General features: G+C 48.0%; 1 protein-coding gene across 3 annotated transcripts; it reads right to left on the bottom strand.

Moving 5' to 3' along the window:
* Positions 1-2,805: 2,805 nt before the first annotated feature.
* Positions 2,806-16,209, bottom strand: LOC138999985 (zinc finger protein 417-like). 3 transcript variants are annotated; one of them, XR_011469494.1, is made up of 4 exons: positions 16,108-16,209; positions 13,649-13,775; positions 6,325-8,315; positions 2,806-6,284 (listed from the first exon to the last, which is right to left on the bottom strand). XR_011469494.1 is itself a non-coding variant. In XM_070402228.1 (4 exons), exons 1-3 carry the CDS (start codon positions 16,138-16,140, stop codon positions 6,778-6,780), a joined length of 1,698 nt encoding a protein of 565 aa, XP_070258329.1. In that variant the 5' UTR covers positions 16,141-16,209; the 3' UTR covers positions 2,806-4,207; positions 6,767-6,777. The 3 variants fall into 3 exon arrangements, 2 of the variants coding, with proteins under 2 accessions (XP_070258329.1, XP_070258328.1); XM_070402228.1 differs by having other exon boundaries at positions 2,806-4,207; positions 6,767-8,315; XM_070402227.1 differs by having other exon boundaries at positions 2,806-8,315.
* Positions 16,210-16,230: the final 21 nt, after the last annotated feature.

The following is a 16,230-nucleotide window of genomic DNA, read 5'->3' on the forward strand; positions in this document are numbered from 1 at the left end:
GAACAGTAACCTGTGAAGCGAGCCTCACACCTGTGTCTGTGTGACTGGGACCACGACTTCTCTGTTGTGTCTCCTCAAAACCCACAGAGAGCCCAGCCAGTTTGGCTCAGTGGATAGAGCATTGGCCTGTGTACTGAAGGGTCCCAGGTTAGATTCTGTCAAGGGTAGATGCCCGGGTTGCAGGCTCAATACCTAGTGGGGGGCGTGCAGGAGGCGGCTGATCAATGATTCTCATCATTGATGTTTCTATCTCTCCCTCTCCCTCTCTGAAATCAATAAAAATATATATTAAAAAGCAAACACCTGGCCCTGGCCGGTGTGGCTCAGTGGATAGAGCATCGGCCTGTAGCCTGAAAGGTCCCAGGTTTGATTCCGGTCAAGGGCATGTACCTGGGTTGCAGACACATCCCCAGTAGGGAGTGTGCAGGAGGCAGCTGATGGATGTTTCTCTCTCATCGATGTTTCTAACTCTCTATCCCTCTCCCTTCCTCTCTGTAAAATAATTAATAAAATATTTTTTTTAACTTAAAAAGCAAACATCTGCACAGCAACCCAAAGGCAGCCATCAGCAAGTATGGCCACAAGTAGGACAAAGCCAGAAGTCCCGCCCTAACTCGGGGAAATGCTCTCATCCTGATCTCTCATACTGCGCACTGTCTTCTGGGTAATGTAGTTCCCAGTGCTCCAGAGGCCACAGAGCTCTCCATTGTGAGTTACTAGGGTATTTGCCCCTGCACGGGTTCTGTAAAGTGACGCTGTTCTCTGGAGGCACGGGCTCGCTCTTGGTTAATTTACAGAAAAAAACTCCCTTCTGACCCCATCCACCTGGAGATTGGTTACGGCTTCAGCGCCACAAGGCGGTGCGCGCCCCGCCCCTAAGATGTCAATTGCAAGTCCAGTTGTTATCTGTGCTTCAGAACAATTCTGAATATACCCTTCAATTTTGCTCATGGGTTGCTTTCCATTTCTAAATCACTTAAAGGCAAAGAGATATTCAAATTTACTCCACTGAATTTTTTCTTTATTTTTAAAATATTTTTTGTTGATTTTAGAGGGGGGAGGGATAGAAGCATCAATGATTAATTGATTTAAGAGAGAGAGGGGAAGCGGGGGGTGGGGGGAGATAGATACATCCCTGAGACAGAAACACTCTTCCTTGCCACTTATGGGGATCCAGCTGAGCCCGGGGCAGGCACCCTGACCAGAATGGAACTGAGGTCTCTTGATGCATGGAACCGCGCTCAGCCAACTGAGCAGCACGGTCAGGGCACAACAGGCTCATTTAAAATATATATATGATTTTATTCACTTCAGAAAGAGGAAGGGAGAGGGGGAGAAGCATCAGTGATGAAGGATCATGAATTGGCTGCCTCCCGCAAGACCCCTCCTGGGCATGGGGCCCGCAACCCGACCATGTGCCCTGACCAGGGATTGAACCTTGACCTCCTAACTCAAGGGTCCAAGCTCGACTCCGACCACTGAGTCACACCGGATGGGCACAACAGGCTACTTTTTTAACAGAAAACCACAGGCACCAAATGGCAGCCTCTTTCTTTTGTTTTTTTCCGAGTCTAATTCGCTTTTTCATGAGAACAATGTGTGTAAATGACAGAAGGCCGCTGCCCTGCAGAGATGGTGGCCGAGACCACCCAGCGAAAGCATTCTGACCAAGGGAGGGAGGAGGGACACAGGGCTTTGAGCTGGCGACCCAGGCTTCGGCCATGGACCCGCGGGCGCCTCTGGAACAGTTAAGCAGATTGAGAGCACAGAGGCAATAAGCCTGGGTTAGTCTTTGGTTGCATAAAACATCTGAATGAACTCATTGCAGGTATCAAAAGCACACGCTGTAGCGGAACTGGTTTGGCTCAGTGGATAGAGCGTCGGCCTGCGGACTGAAAGGTCCCGGGTTCGATTCTGTTAAGCACATGTACCTGGGTTGCGGGCACATCCCCAGTGGGGGGTGTGCAGGAGGCAGCTGATCAGTGTTTCTCTCATCGATGTTTCTAACTCTCTATCCCTCTCCCTTCCTCTCTGTAAAAAATCAATAAAATATATATCTTTTAAAAAACCACACCCTGTAAATCAGTACAGCACTGACACCGGCCTCTCTCTCCCACTGTTAGCCTTGGCCAGCACGTGCTAACACAAGGCCCAGTTCCCGAACCAAGCTCGCCCCAGGGCGCACTCTGCCCTCTCGCCCGCCCATCGTCCCTCGGGCCTGAATCTCTTCCCAGCAGTTCTTGGTGGCGGGGGGCAGCCCTTGGGGACCAGGATGAGAGCGCTAGGGGTTGGACAGGGCCCGTCCATCTGCCAGAGCGCTCAGCAGGGTGGGAACGGAGGGAGGGCACTGGGGAGCTACTGACTCAGTTTACACTTTGGTTCCTAATGCATTAAGGAGCGGGGGGGCGGGCGGGGGGGGCAGTAGCATGGGAGGTGCGTGGTCATCAGACTTTGGGTTCCCGGATCTCATATATTTGCGCCCGGCCCCTCCCCTCTGGGCACGAGGTAAGCTTCCCCTGAGAAAGTCACTACATAGGACCAGCTGGGGGGAGGATTCCTACTGACGGCTTTAGACAAGCAAGGACGTGGGCTCCGGACAACTGGTGGACAGACGGACGCACAGGCAGACTCCAGGACTTCCTCGTTAGGGAGGTGGCCGACACCTGCCCCTCACCTGGCCGCCCCTCACATGGCCACTCCGGTTGCTCTCTGGCCCTGGCGCCATCCCCACCCCCTGGGAACAGCCGCTCCCTGCGGGGAGAGCACCTCCTACAGCCAGCAGGGCCTTGGCTTGTGCTTCTCTCATTGGTTGGCTGCCTCCTGCAGGCCCCACAGGGGACTGAGCCCACAATGCGCCATGTGCCTTTTCCTGGAATAGAACCATGGCCTCCTGGTTCATGGATTGTATTTACTGAGCAACTCAGGCCGGGCAAGTTCTATTTGTTGTTGTTTGTTTTTAACACTATACATCAATTGTGGCCAGGTAAGTGACGTAGAGTGTCAACCTGATAAACCAATATTGTGGTTTAGATCTCTGGTCAGGGCACACACAAGCATCAAACAATGAAAATATAAAGAAATGGAACCACAAATTGATGTTTCTCTCTTTCACTCTCTCACACTCTCTCTCAAGTAAATAAATAAAAATTTAGCTTTGGCCGAGGACCTCAGTTGGTTAGAGTCAAGGTGGTGGGTTTGATCTCTGTCAGGGTACACACAAGAACCTCCCAATGATTGCACCACTAAGTGGAAGAAGCCCTGGCTGAGTGGCTCAGGTGGTTGCAGGATCGTCCTGTACACCAAATGTTTGCGGGTTCGATTCCCAGTCAGGGCACATTACCTGGTTTGCAGGTTTGATCCCCAGTCGGGGCACACAGGGAAGTCAACAAAACAATATTTATTCCCTTCCCTTCCTGTCTCCAAATATCAATAAACATATCCTGGGGTGAGGATTAAAACAACAAAGTTTAACAGTAACAACAAAAACATCAATGTTTCTCTCTCATCCTCTCTAAAATTAATAAGTAAAAATATAGAAATAAGAGTTTTCAAAATTCTATAAACCCTATGAAGCCCTCCTCAGGTTAAATTAACTTGCTAGAGCCCTTGGTGGCAAACCGACACCAGGTGGCGACCTGACCTCAGTTCAGCAGCAAAAAGGGGGGATTATGGAGAAATCGCCTGTAAGTAGACTACACCAAGCTTTAATTACTTTAAATTTTTTCACTTGTGATGCTGATGGCAAGACACCCATGGAAGTACACTGGTGTCAGAATAAGTCGAAAATGGTCTGGTTAAATGGAAAGATCCTGAGTCTGGGTTATGGAAGGGCCCCGATCACCTCTTAACATTCGGCCCAGGGTACGCTTGTGTATTTCCAGAAAATTTCTCCAAGCCCGTGTGGATTCCCGCAAGAAATATTAGGCTTCAACATGGATCCGAGGGAGCAACTGGCCAGGTTAATGAGAACCCTGCACCTGGAGCCTCGCTTTACAGCTGCAGACAATCAACTAACCCAGCCGCAGACAGCAGCAGCTTCAAACAATCCATTGATGATAAGGAATGGGAGGACCAGGAGGATGGGGAACAGCCGGGAGGTCATCTGGGGCATGGTGAAGAAGGTCCAGAAAGCTGAGCGAATTTGTGAGGAGACCGGAACCCCAAGAACGCCTGAGAACGTCTTTCTCGCCATGCTGGCAGTCATCAGCTGTGCGGTAATAGTACCAGGGGAAAATGGGGAAGTATTTTAGACTTATGTTCCTGACCACCATGGGTAACACCCCTTACGTGGGCTCATTCCCCGCCTAATGTAGTCACCAATAACACCAAATACCTTGGTCACCCAAGAGGACCATGGGTGGGGCAAGGAGGTATATGGGCAAAGTATAATTACACGGGTGTCACCACCCAGCTTCCCTTCTGTATGACACAGAATCAAACCACTGCTCCTTGGTGTGTAAAATTAAAGAGAGGCTTCTGGCCGGCATGGACACCAAAGGAAGGGGAAGAAAGTGCCCAAATACTATCACTCCTTGCTCAGGGAGAGGTGCAGACAATGTAAGTGTACTAAGTCACCCCCCGACTACGCCATTAGGTATAAAGTCTTATGAATGGCATCTCACTGAGGAAGAAATTAACTGGCAAGACTGCTATAGTGACCACCCCACCAGCAGACAACTTAATAACAGTTTTTCCTTTGTGGACTGGAGCCCCTACAGCTCTGCATATAGTAACAATCGCACCCTAAAATGGGAGGGGAACACATCTTGTCTATATGTTAAAGCTAATCACCCCGTTTTATGGAGTGGAGGAGGATTTGTTGGATCACAATTACAACAGGACAATTGGCCCCTCCAAAATACGCAATGGAAATTAGCTGCTGCACTCGCACCTATCAAATGGAATAGCTTTAATTACGGCTCAGATAATTCCATTCATCCCTTACGGGGAACTCCCAATAGGACAGTGTTTGCCACCGCCTGTGTGTTTGATCCGTTTGTACTCCTCTCAGGCCCCATCCAGATGCGCCTTAATGTTACAAGCCATCTGTATGAGGTGTCATGCACAGGCTGCACTCTATCCCACTGCATTAATCCTACGTTCCAAACGGACTCCCTCATGATTTTAAAACAACCAGCTTTCGCTTGGGTTCCTACTAACCTAACCGAGCCTTGGGAATCTCATCAAACCTACCAACTGTTACATGCTCTAGTAAAAATCTTAAAAAGACAAAAAAGATTTCTTGGAATGTTAATTGCAGGGATCTTTGCCCTGGTAATGTTACTTACTTCTGTGGGCATCGCTGCTTCATCCATGGTACAAACTGTTCAAACCTCTCAGTTTGTACAACAAGTTAAGGAAAATGTAACTAAGACCTTGTCTATACAAAAGAAAACTGACAGCCAGTTTGAGATGGAATTGTCAGCACTGAAGTCTACAGTCCTGTGGATGGGTGATAAAATCCACGGCCTAGAGCAAAGAATATCCTTGCAGTGTCATTATAATTTTTCTCAGATTTGTGTTACCCCTGTTCCTTATAATAGTACCTTGCACCCTTGGGAATCAGTAAAAAATCACCTTCTTGGCGCTTGGGGTAAAGGTAACACAACCCTCGATATTTTAGAATTACAACAGCATATTGTACAATTATCCAAGGCAAACTTACAGACCAATTCCTTAGATGCCTGGCAACAATTTAAAAAGGACATGCAAGAATTCAACCCCTTCCGTTGGATCTCATTACATTTGCCTCTCAGCATAACCACTATTGCTTGTCTCATTTTTGTTCTCATATGCTTATTTCTAGTCTGCAGATGCGGAATGAAGAGTCTTAAAAGGATCCGAACCCTTCAGGCAGCAGTCACCTTTCAAGAATTATTAAGGAGCCGAAACCGGTTTGGCTCAGTGGATAGAGTGTCGGTCTGTGGACTGAAAGATCCCAGGTTCGATTCCAGTCAAGGGCATGTATCTGGGTTGCGGGCACATCCCCAGTAGGAGATGTGCAGGAGGCGGCTGATCGATGTTTCTCTCTCATCGATGTTTCTAACTCTCTATCTCTCTCTCTTCCTCTCTGTAAAAAATCAATAAAATATATATTTAAAAAAAAAAGAATTATTAAGGAAAAGAAACGGGGGAGATGCGGGAGATGCAGGACGCCACCCATTGTCTTCACTAGCAGAGAAGTGCACACAGGATTCCGGAATGCTGGTGACCCTTGAACCCACGGCAGGGCCTGAGTTATGCACCGATTGTCTAGTTCTGACAATGGGGGCTCAAGCTATTTCCTGATCGAATAGTCTCAGAGTAAATCCTTCTAATATTTACTGACCTTTAAGATAGCCTGTCTGCTACTGCAATTACCTGCCTAAGGGCTTTATGTTTATCCAAAGCTGAATAAAAGGCTGGCGAGGCCTGGGCACCAGTGGAGGTCCTTCCACTTGAGTTGGACTTGCCCGCCTGGCCCCCCAGTATTTCCAAATGACCTCTTGTCTCTTCTCTTTCATTTGTGTGGGGCTCCTCTTCCAGATCCTGAACCCTAAACCACGCGGGACATGGGGGAACACACATACAACAACTAACTTTATGGAAAATCTCCCCACTGTTGAGTATGGGATTTATGAGCTGAAAGTCCGATATCTGAAGCCTGAATTTCTTTCAGTATTGTTAACACTGAACAAGGAAACTACAGTTCCTCCACATCTAAAAACTTCCTCTAATGTGGACGCTCATTCGTCCTGAGGCTAGAATTTTTGTTAAATTTACCCACCTTCACAGTACTCAAAGAGCCTTTCTTTTGAGTGAACTCTGATGAGTACGAACATGACAATTCCTGATAAAAGATTTCCCACAATCAGTGCACTCATATGGTCTTTTTCCACTGTGAGCTCGCCGATGATAATGGAGTCCAGAGCTATGGGTAAAAGATTTCCCACAATCATTGCACTTATACGGTTTTTCTCCAGTGTGAACTCTCTGATGTTTATAAAGGTCACTGTTCCTGATAAAAGATTTCCCACAGTCATTGCACTCAAAGGGTCGTTCTCCAGTATGAAGTTTCTCATGGTTATGAAGGTCACAGTTCCTGATGAAAGATCTCCCACAATCAGTGCACTTATAAGGTCTTTCTCCGTTGTGAACTCTCTGGTGATAATGGAGTCCAGAGCTATGGATAAAAGATTTCCCACATTCACTGCACTCATACAAACTTTGTCTAGTGTGTAATCTCTGATGATAACAAAAGAGAGATTTCCTCTTAAAAGATTTTCCACATTCATTACACCCATAAGGCCTTTCAGCAGAGTGAAGTCTCCGATGACGACGAAGGCAGGCTATTCTGGTAAAACACTTTCCACATTCGCTACAGTCAAAAGGTTTTTCTCCAGTGTGAGCCCTTTGGTGGTGAATGAGGCTGGAACACTGGGTGAAGGTTTTCCCACATTCGCCACACTCATAAGGCTTTTCTCCAGTGTGAGCCCGTTGGTGGTGAATGAGGCTGGAATTCTGGCTGAAGGATTTCCCACATTCGCCACACTCATATGGCTTCTCTCCAGTGTGAACTCTCTGGTGTCTAGTCAGGCCAGCACTTTGGCTAAAGGACTTGCCACATTCACCACACTCGTAAGGCTTTTCTCCAGAATGAACTCGACGGTGCTGAATAAGGATCCAATGTTCTTTAAAACATTTTCCACACTCACGGCACTCATATGGCTTTTCCAATGAGGGAACTTTCTGATGACAAGTAAGTCCAGAGATTTCTTTAAAATATTTTTTATTTTTGGTGCCCACCAAACACTGCCTTCCAGTATGGACAGCTTGACCTGGACCTAGTGTGTCGTTGCACCTCATGGCTTTTTTACAGTCTTTCTTGCTCTGGTAACTTTTTCTGTTTTGAAATGTCACCCCAGACATGGGGGTTTCACTTGGTTCCGTCCTGGGATGAGGAGCCTGGTGCTGGAGTTGTCCGGAGGCAGTGAGGATGCTGTCTCTGACCTTCTGGGACACACCGAATGTGCAGCTCTTCACAAGTGAGGCCCTGGCCACACACTCTGCTCTCATGTGCTGCTTCTGGTGCTGGTGAAACTGGGCACTGAAATAAAAGGACTCTGCACATGCGCCACATCTCAGCAGCGTCGTACTGTACCGCGTTCCCTGCTGCTCAAGGACCTGGAAAATGCCCCTCCAGACTGCAGCACAACGCGCGCAGGGATGGCTCCTCTGGGAAGACGAAGCTACGTTGGTCTCCTGTGCCTGTGACACTCGTACAGAAATGCTCTGTTCAGGGGACGCCTCTGGATCCTGACTGCCACAGCAGCAACCTGAACAAAAGGAAAGCCTGGTGAATCACATGTTGGTCCTATAGCAGAAGGTAGTCTTGCCGGGCCGCAGTGGTTCGACCTATGGACCGGGAGGTCAGGATTTGACTCCCACTCAAGGCACATGCCTGGATTACGGGCTTAATCCCCTGTCAGGGGCTTGTAGGAGGCAGCCAAACAATGATTCTCTCTCGTCCTGGATGTTTCTCTCTCTCCCTCTTCCTTCCACTCTGAAATAAATGAAAATATATTTTAAAAAGAAAAAAAATGGAAATCTCCTCATAAATGTCCATTTATCACACCAAGGCATGATTCTATTGAATGATGTTCAAGACACGTCTTAGAATCTGAGAAAATGGCTTTTATACATTAAATGGTCCCTAAATGGGGGGAGGAGAGGAATCCACAAAGACAGTAACATGGTCTAGAATGATACACAACGAGGAAGGATCTACTAGCTGTTCCTCTGCACACGGCTTCCTACAGGACATTTCTTGCTCGTTCCACGAGATTTTGTACAAGAATGTAAATGTGGCCCTGACCGGTGTGGTTCAGTGGATAGAGCATCGGTCTGCGGACTCAAGGGTCCCAGGTTTGATTCCGGTCAAGGGCAGGTACCTTGGTTGCGGGCACATCCCCAGTAGGGAGTGTGCAGGAGGCAGCTGATGGATGTTCCTAACTCTCTATCCCTCTCCCTTCCTCTCTGTAAAAAAATCAATAAAATATATTAAAAAAAAAAAAAAAAAAGAATGTGAATGTGGCCCAGCTGCCTCATTGGTTGTGTGTTGAGCTATGAACCAGGAAGTAAAGGTTTGATTCCTGGTTCGGGGACATGCTGGGGTTGAGCTATCGATGCTCAATGTGGGGCCTGTAGGAGGCAGCCAGTCAATGATTCCCTCTCATCATTGATGCTTCTATGTCTCTCTCCCTTCTCTTTTCCTCCCTGAAATCAATAAAAATATAGTTTTAACAAAAGAATGACATAAACCCATAAAAATTAACTGAAAAAGAGCAGGTGATGTTCCAGGTCAATACAAAGATATGTGTATATCCAATGCTGATCAGGCAAGGACCAAGATGTGACAGCGGTAAAGAGAGTAGGAGGATAGGCCGACTAGGTGAGCAAACCCTCGTGGAAATGGCATGGGTCAAAACAAAAAGGTGAAGATGCCCCGTTATCTGCAGAGCTTGCACTAGTGAGACCCTAGTGGCCTGTTCTGTGATGGACCTTGAGAAACTTTGCTCTTAGGATCCACAGCAGCCCCTGCAACACTGCACTTTACAAAAGTATGTTGGCAGAAGTTCCGATAAAAATCCCCTTGGCCCCAACTTACCCCATAAACATAACAAAAATCAAGATGACAATAAGTAATATGCACCCAAGGACAGAAAAACTAAGTACATTAAGCAAATAATATCAGATCTGAAAGCAGAAAAAAAAACATATGTTAATAAAGAACTATAATATTCCTCTTTCACATAGTCTCGATCAGTGGTCGCAAACATTTCGGACCTCATGGACCACTCGTTGGCAACCACTGGTCTAGACCATCCCATCTGACATGAACACAGAATTACCCTACAGGCCCCACACTGAGGATCGATAGCGCAACGCCAGCATGTCCCCGAATGTAGTTAAATTGAAGTTTAACTACACTTTGGAGGAACTCTAATCCTGAATATAAATAGAAAATTCCATCCAAATGCAGGAGAAAAGGCATTCTTCTTTTTTAAATATATTTTTTTATTGATTTCAGAGAAGAGGAGAAAGGAAGAGAGAGAAACATCAATAATGAGAGAGAGAATCCTTGTTCGGTTGCCTCCTGCATGCCCCCTACTGGGGATCAAGCCTGCAACCCAGGCACGTGCCCGTGGCCAGAATGGAACCTGGGACCCTTCAGTCTGCAGGCCGACGCTCTATCCAACCGGCGAGGGGGAGAAGAGGCATTCTTCTCAAGTCACACATGAAACAATCTCTCGGTACATCAAGTTGTTACCGAAAGGGGACTAGGGTGCGGCGGATCTGCCTCAGGCCAGACCATACTGGGTGGGGTTATTAATTTCAGTGGGCATGATATGTCGGCAGGAGTCCGGGTGATTTTGAGAGTGCCCTTATTAAAGCTAGGGACACAGAAACAAAGAAAGAACTTAGGGTAGAAGAAGCAACAGGAGAGAAGAGGAGAGCGCTCCGGCCCCTTGGAAAGGTTATGGGAAAGCAGGGTGCCAAGCTGGGCCTGCAGTTAGCTCACTGGGATGTCAGAGACAAGGGGGAAACGGAGACAGGGGCTCAGCCAGTGTGGCTCAATAGTTGACCGTCAACCTACAAACCAGGAGCTTGTGGTTTGATTCCTCGTCAGGGAAAATATCTGGGTTGCCTGATCGATCCCTAGTGTGGGGCATTGCAGGAGGCAGCTGATCAATGACTCTCTTCATTGATGTTTTTATCTCTCTCCCCCTCTCCCTTCCACTTTGAAATCAATTGAAAGTATGTTTTAAAAAATTAAGAAAAAATATTAGAACTGACATATATATATAATAGAAACAAGAAAGGCAAAAAAAATTAATATCATAACTAAGAACTGATGTTTTTGGTTTTTTTTATTTTATTGTTTGTTAATCCTTTCCTGAGGATATTTTTTCCATTGCTTCAGAGAGAGTGCAAGGGAGGGAGGGAGGCGGAGAGAGGAAATAGAAACACAGATATGAGATACATTGACTGGTGGACTCCTACAGGGGATGGGAAATGAGCCCACAACCCAAGTACATGCTCTTGACCAAGAATTGAAGTTGAGACCTTTGGATCCCTGGGCCAATGTTCTAACGATTGAGAAACACCAGGTAGGGAGAGCTGTTTTTTAATAAGATGCCCAAAATTGCCAAAACATTAGTTAGGCTAAAACAAGAGAAACAAGATTCTGAAAGGGCGAGGGCTAGGCCCTCCATCTTGCCCCAGGGTAAGGGCTACGCCCTCCATCTTACCTTGGCCACGTGCTTGGCAAGGAGCTTCTTCCCGGAAGTCTAAGACTCTGCTAGCCACACCCAGGAACAAGACACCGACTTGCTCCTGGCCAATCGGCAGAGCACAGTCCTTTCTCCTCCCCTTACTCCAACCCCCTATAAAACCCGTCTCCACACAGAGTTATCGCTCTCAGCCACTTGGCTCGGCGTTGTGTCGGTGAGTGTGGTGGACGGGGAGCTCAAGCAAGCTTGAAATATAAAGGACTCTTTGCTTTTGCATCGGACTGGCTGGCTCCCTGTTGGTTTCTTGGGGATCCTGAAATCTGGGCATGACAGATTCAAGTAAACAAACACAGAAATGAAAGACATAACACCCGACACTTTGAACCACAACGCATCATGAGTTGTTGGGAGATGACATGGCACTGCACACAGAAAATTGTCAAGATTCCACTATAAACTTCTGAAGTTAATAAGCAAATTCAGAACAGATACAGGACACAAAAAGAAGCATACAAATATCACTTCCATTTTTATACACTAACAACAAAATTTTTTAAAATATATTTTTATTCATTTCAGAGAGGAAGGAAGAGGGAGAGAGAAATAGAAACCTCCATGATGAGAGAGAATCATGGATCGGCTGCCTCTGCAAGTCCCCCAATGGAGATCGAGCCCACAACCCGGAAATGTGCCCTTAATCGGAATCGAACCCGGGACCTTTCAGTTTGCAGCCCAATGCTCTAACCACTGATAGGGCACAACACAATTTCTGAAAATAAAATGAAGAAGGCAGACCAATTTACAATACCATCAAAAACAATAAAACACTCAGAAATAAATTCAAACAAAAAGTTGAAAGGTCTGTACGCTGAACACAGTGATGAAAGAAATGGAAGAAAACACAAACAAATGGAAACAAATCCTGTATTCTTGGTTTTGAAGACTTAATATTGAAATGTCTGCGCTACATAAAACAATCTACAGATTGAATGCAACCTCAATCACAATTCCAATCGTCTTTTACACAGAAGATTAAAAATGAATCATGAGCCCTAACTGGTTTGGCTCGGTGGAGCCTCAGCCTGCAGACTGAAGGGTCCCGGGTTCGATTCCGGTCAAGGGCATGGACCTGGGTTGCGGGCACAACCCCAGTGGGGAGTGTGCAGGAGGCAGCTGATCGATGTTTCTCTCTCATCGATGTTTCTAAATCTCTGTCCCTCTTCCTTCTTCTCTGTAAAAAATCAATAAAATATATTAAAAAAAAAAAATGAATCATGAGCCCTAACCGGTTTGGCTCAGTGGATAGAGTGTCGGTCTGCGGACTGAAGGGTCCCAGGTTCGATTCCTGCCAAGGGCATGTACCTGGGTTGAGGGCACATCCCCAGTAGGAGGTGTACAGGAGGCAGCTGGTCGGTGTTTCTCTCTCATCGATGTTTCTAACTCTCTCTCTCTCTCTCCCTTCCTCTCTGTAAAAAATCAATAAAATATATTTAAAAAAAAAAATACTTCCCTTCGAGGGTTGACTACAGTAGGGATTGTGGCTGCAGTTAGAGAAAAGGGGATTGCCAATGACCAAGCCCAACCAGACACAGCCACTGCCCGGGAAACTGGGGAAGCAAGTGGGGCCCACAGCACACAGTGAGAATGAAGCACGCTTTCACGAAAGGTGGTAGGAGGAAAGGTGAAGCCGAGTCCAGGTCCCTACGGAGAGGGAGGGTCTTTTTTTGTTGTCGAAGTGAAAGTTTGTTAAACTTTAGGACAAGGAGGAAAAAAGAAGGAACCTTAAAAACAGATCAGGAGCCCTAACCGGTTTGGCCTGTGGACTGACAGGTCCCGGGTTCGATTCCGTTGAAGGGCATGTATCTTGGTTGTGGGCACATCCCCAGTAGGGTGTGTGCAGGAGGCAGCTGATCGATGTTTCTCTCGCATCAATGTTTCTCTTCTTTTTTTTAAAAAAATGTATTTTATTGATTTTTTACAGAGAGGAAGGGAGAGAGATAGAGAGTTAGAAACATCTATGAGAGAGAAACATCGATCAGCCGCCTCCTTCACACACCCCACTGGGGATGTGCCCACAACCCAGGTACATGCTCTTGACGGGAATCGAACCCGGGACCCCTCAGTCCGCAGGCCAACGCTCTATCCACTGAGCCAAACCGGTTTCGGCAATAAAACATATTTTTAAAAAATATATTTTAAAAAAAGAACAGATCAGGGGTTAGCCAAAGGGTAGTTGCCGCTGGCCATAGCTGCCTGGGGGCAAGTTTCCTCAGGACCCTCAGAGCTTCAAACAGAAGAAACAAAGTACAATCCTGAGTTAAGGGGGGGTGCGGGCAAGTTCAAAGAAGAAGGAACCAGGAGAGCGATGGTCTTACCCTGTGAGGATACGAGAGCAAAATTCTCCAGCATCACCTCCAGGTATAGGCGTCTCCGAGCCTCATCAAGGAGGCGCCATTCCTTCCTGGAGAAGAACACGGCGACATCCTCAAAGGCCACACCGACCTGTCGGAATGAATAAACCTGAGTCGGGAAAAGTCTGTCGGAGAACCCACAATCCTCCTCTTCCCCACGACCCACCACCTCCAGGGCCCCCAGTTCTGAGAAGACCGACCCAGCCCTGGTGCCCGTGCTGCCTGCTCTCTCATCACAGTCCCATTAACCACTCTCATCACCCTCACAACAAGAGGCAGGACAAGGGGAAGGGGAGGGGAGGGGGGCAGGTCAATGCCTCCTAAGCTCTGGGCCCAGCCAGAAGGGCTCCGTCATTCCCGCCCCGCAAATCCACGGGGATGTCCCAGATCATTCCTGCAGGACGCAGCAAAACATGGGCTGTGCGTCACCCTTAGATCCACACTCCAGCCCTAACTGGTTTGGCTGAGTGGATAGAGGGTCAGCCTGTAGACTGAAGGGTCCCAGGTTCAATTCCGGCCAAGGGCACATGCCTGTATTGCAGGCTCGATCCCCAGTAGGGGGTGTGCAGGAGGCAGCTGATCAATAATTCTCTCTCATCATTGATGTTTCTATCTCTGAAATCAATAAAGAAATATATATATTTTTTAAAAATATATTTTTATTAATTTTTTACAGAGAGGAAGGGAGAGGGATAGAGAGCGAGAAACATCGATGAGAGAGAAACACCGATCAGCCGCCTCCTGCACACCCCCTACTGGGGATGTGCCCGCAACCCAGGTACATGCCCTTGACCGGAATCGAACCCGGGATCCTTCAGTCCGCAGGCCGACGCTCTATCCACTGAGCCAAACCGGTTTCGGCAAGAAATATTATTCTTTTAAAATAAATCCACACACAGGCACCCAGGACCATCAGCTCAAACATCCTCTAGTCTGCACACCACTGTGCAACCTCTAGCTGCTTCCCATCTTCACACCCCAGGGTCCCTCCCTCAGCTCTGCCTGCCTCGCCCTGGTGCACAAAAGAGCTACCACTTTTTAAAATTTTTCTTTATTGATTGAATTATTACATATGTGTCCTTATCCCCACATTACCTCCCCCCAAACCCCCACTCATGCCCTCGCCCCCTGGTGTCTGGGTCCATGGTTTAGGCCTATATGCATTCATACAAGTCCTTTGGTTGATCTCTCCCGCAAAAGCCACCACTTTTTTGTTTTATAATTAAATCTTTATTGTTCAGATTATTACAGTTGTTCCTCTTTTTCTCCCCCATAGCTCCTCTCCACCCGGTTCCCACCCCACCCTCTGCCCTTACCCCCCCTGCCTCCCCCTCCCGCACTGTTCTCATCCATAGGTGTACAATTTTTGTCCAATCTCTTCCCACACCCCTTCCCCCCCCCCCCCCGAGAATAGTCAGTCCATTCCCTTTCTATGACCCTGATTTTATTATAATCACCAGTTTATTCTGTTCGTCAGATTATTTATTCACTTGAATTTTAGATTCACTTGATAGATGTGTATTTGTTGTTAAGCGCTACCACGTTCGAAAAATTTCTTTATTGATTAAATTATTACATATGTGGCCCTGACCGGTTTGGCTCAATGGATGGAGCGTCGGCCTGCGGACTGAAGGGTCCCGGGGTTCGATTCCGGTCAAGGGCATGCACCTGGGTTGCGGGCACATCCCCAGTGGGGGGCGTGCAGGAGGCAGCTGATTGATGTTTCTAGCTCTCTATCCCTCTCCCCTCCTCTCTGTAAAAAATCAATAAAATATATTTTTAAAAAATTATTACATATGTGTCTTTATCCCCACTCATGCCCCCCACCCCGTGTCTGTGTCCATTGGTCAGGCCTAGACGCATGCATACTAGTCCTTTGATTCATCTCTCCCCCAAGACCTACCACTTTTTAAAATATATATATTTTATTGATTTTTAAATATATTTTATTGATTTTTTACAGAGAGGAAGGGAGAGGGACAGAGAGTTAGAAACATCGATGAGAGAGAAACATCGATCAGCCGCCTCCTGCACACCCCCTACTGGGGATGTGCCCGCAACCAAGGTCCATGCCCTTGACCGGAATCGAACCCGGGACCCTTCAGTCCGCAGGCCGACGCTCTACCCACTGAGCCACACCGGCCAGGGCAGGAGCTCCCACATTTGCAAGCCTCCCTCCCGGGCCTCCCTCCCCGATTTCAGCCCCACGAGTCCCGCTGCTCGCGGGGTGTTCCCACTCGCTGTTCCCCGGGGAACCCTCAGCCCCGGCCCCGCTCCCACCCCCGTCACCCCGGGTGTCACCCACGGGCGCCTCGCGGTCCTGTCGCGGGGCTCGGGCTGCAGGAGGGGAAGGGCGCCCGCACCCCCATCCCTGGCTGCGGGGTTGGGTGAGGGAGGCGGGGAGGCCCCGGGTGCGCGTTCACCTCGGCCGGTCGCCCCGGAGCGGCCTCCGCCATCGGGCTCGGCGGGCAGGGGCGGCGGTCCCCTCCCGCCCGGAAGCGGGTGCCTCGGGGCTCCGTCCGTCCGTCCGTGCGGCGGGGGCCGCG

Source organism: Myotis yumanensis, unplaced genomic scaffold, assembly GCF_028538775.1.
Source record: "Myotis yumanensis isolate MYYU_CA2020_CCGP unplaced genomic scaffold, mMyoYum1.0.hap1 SCAF_23, whole genome shotgun sequence".
In the NCBI taxonomy this organism is placed as follows: Eukaryota; Metazoa; Chordata; class Mammalia; order Chiroptera; family Vespertilionidae; genus Myotis; species Myotis yumanensis.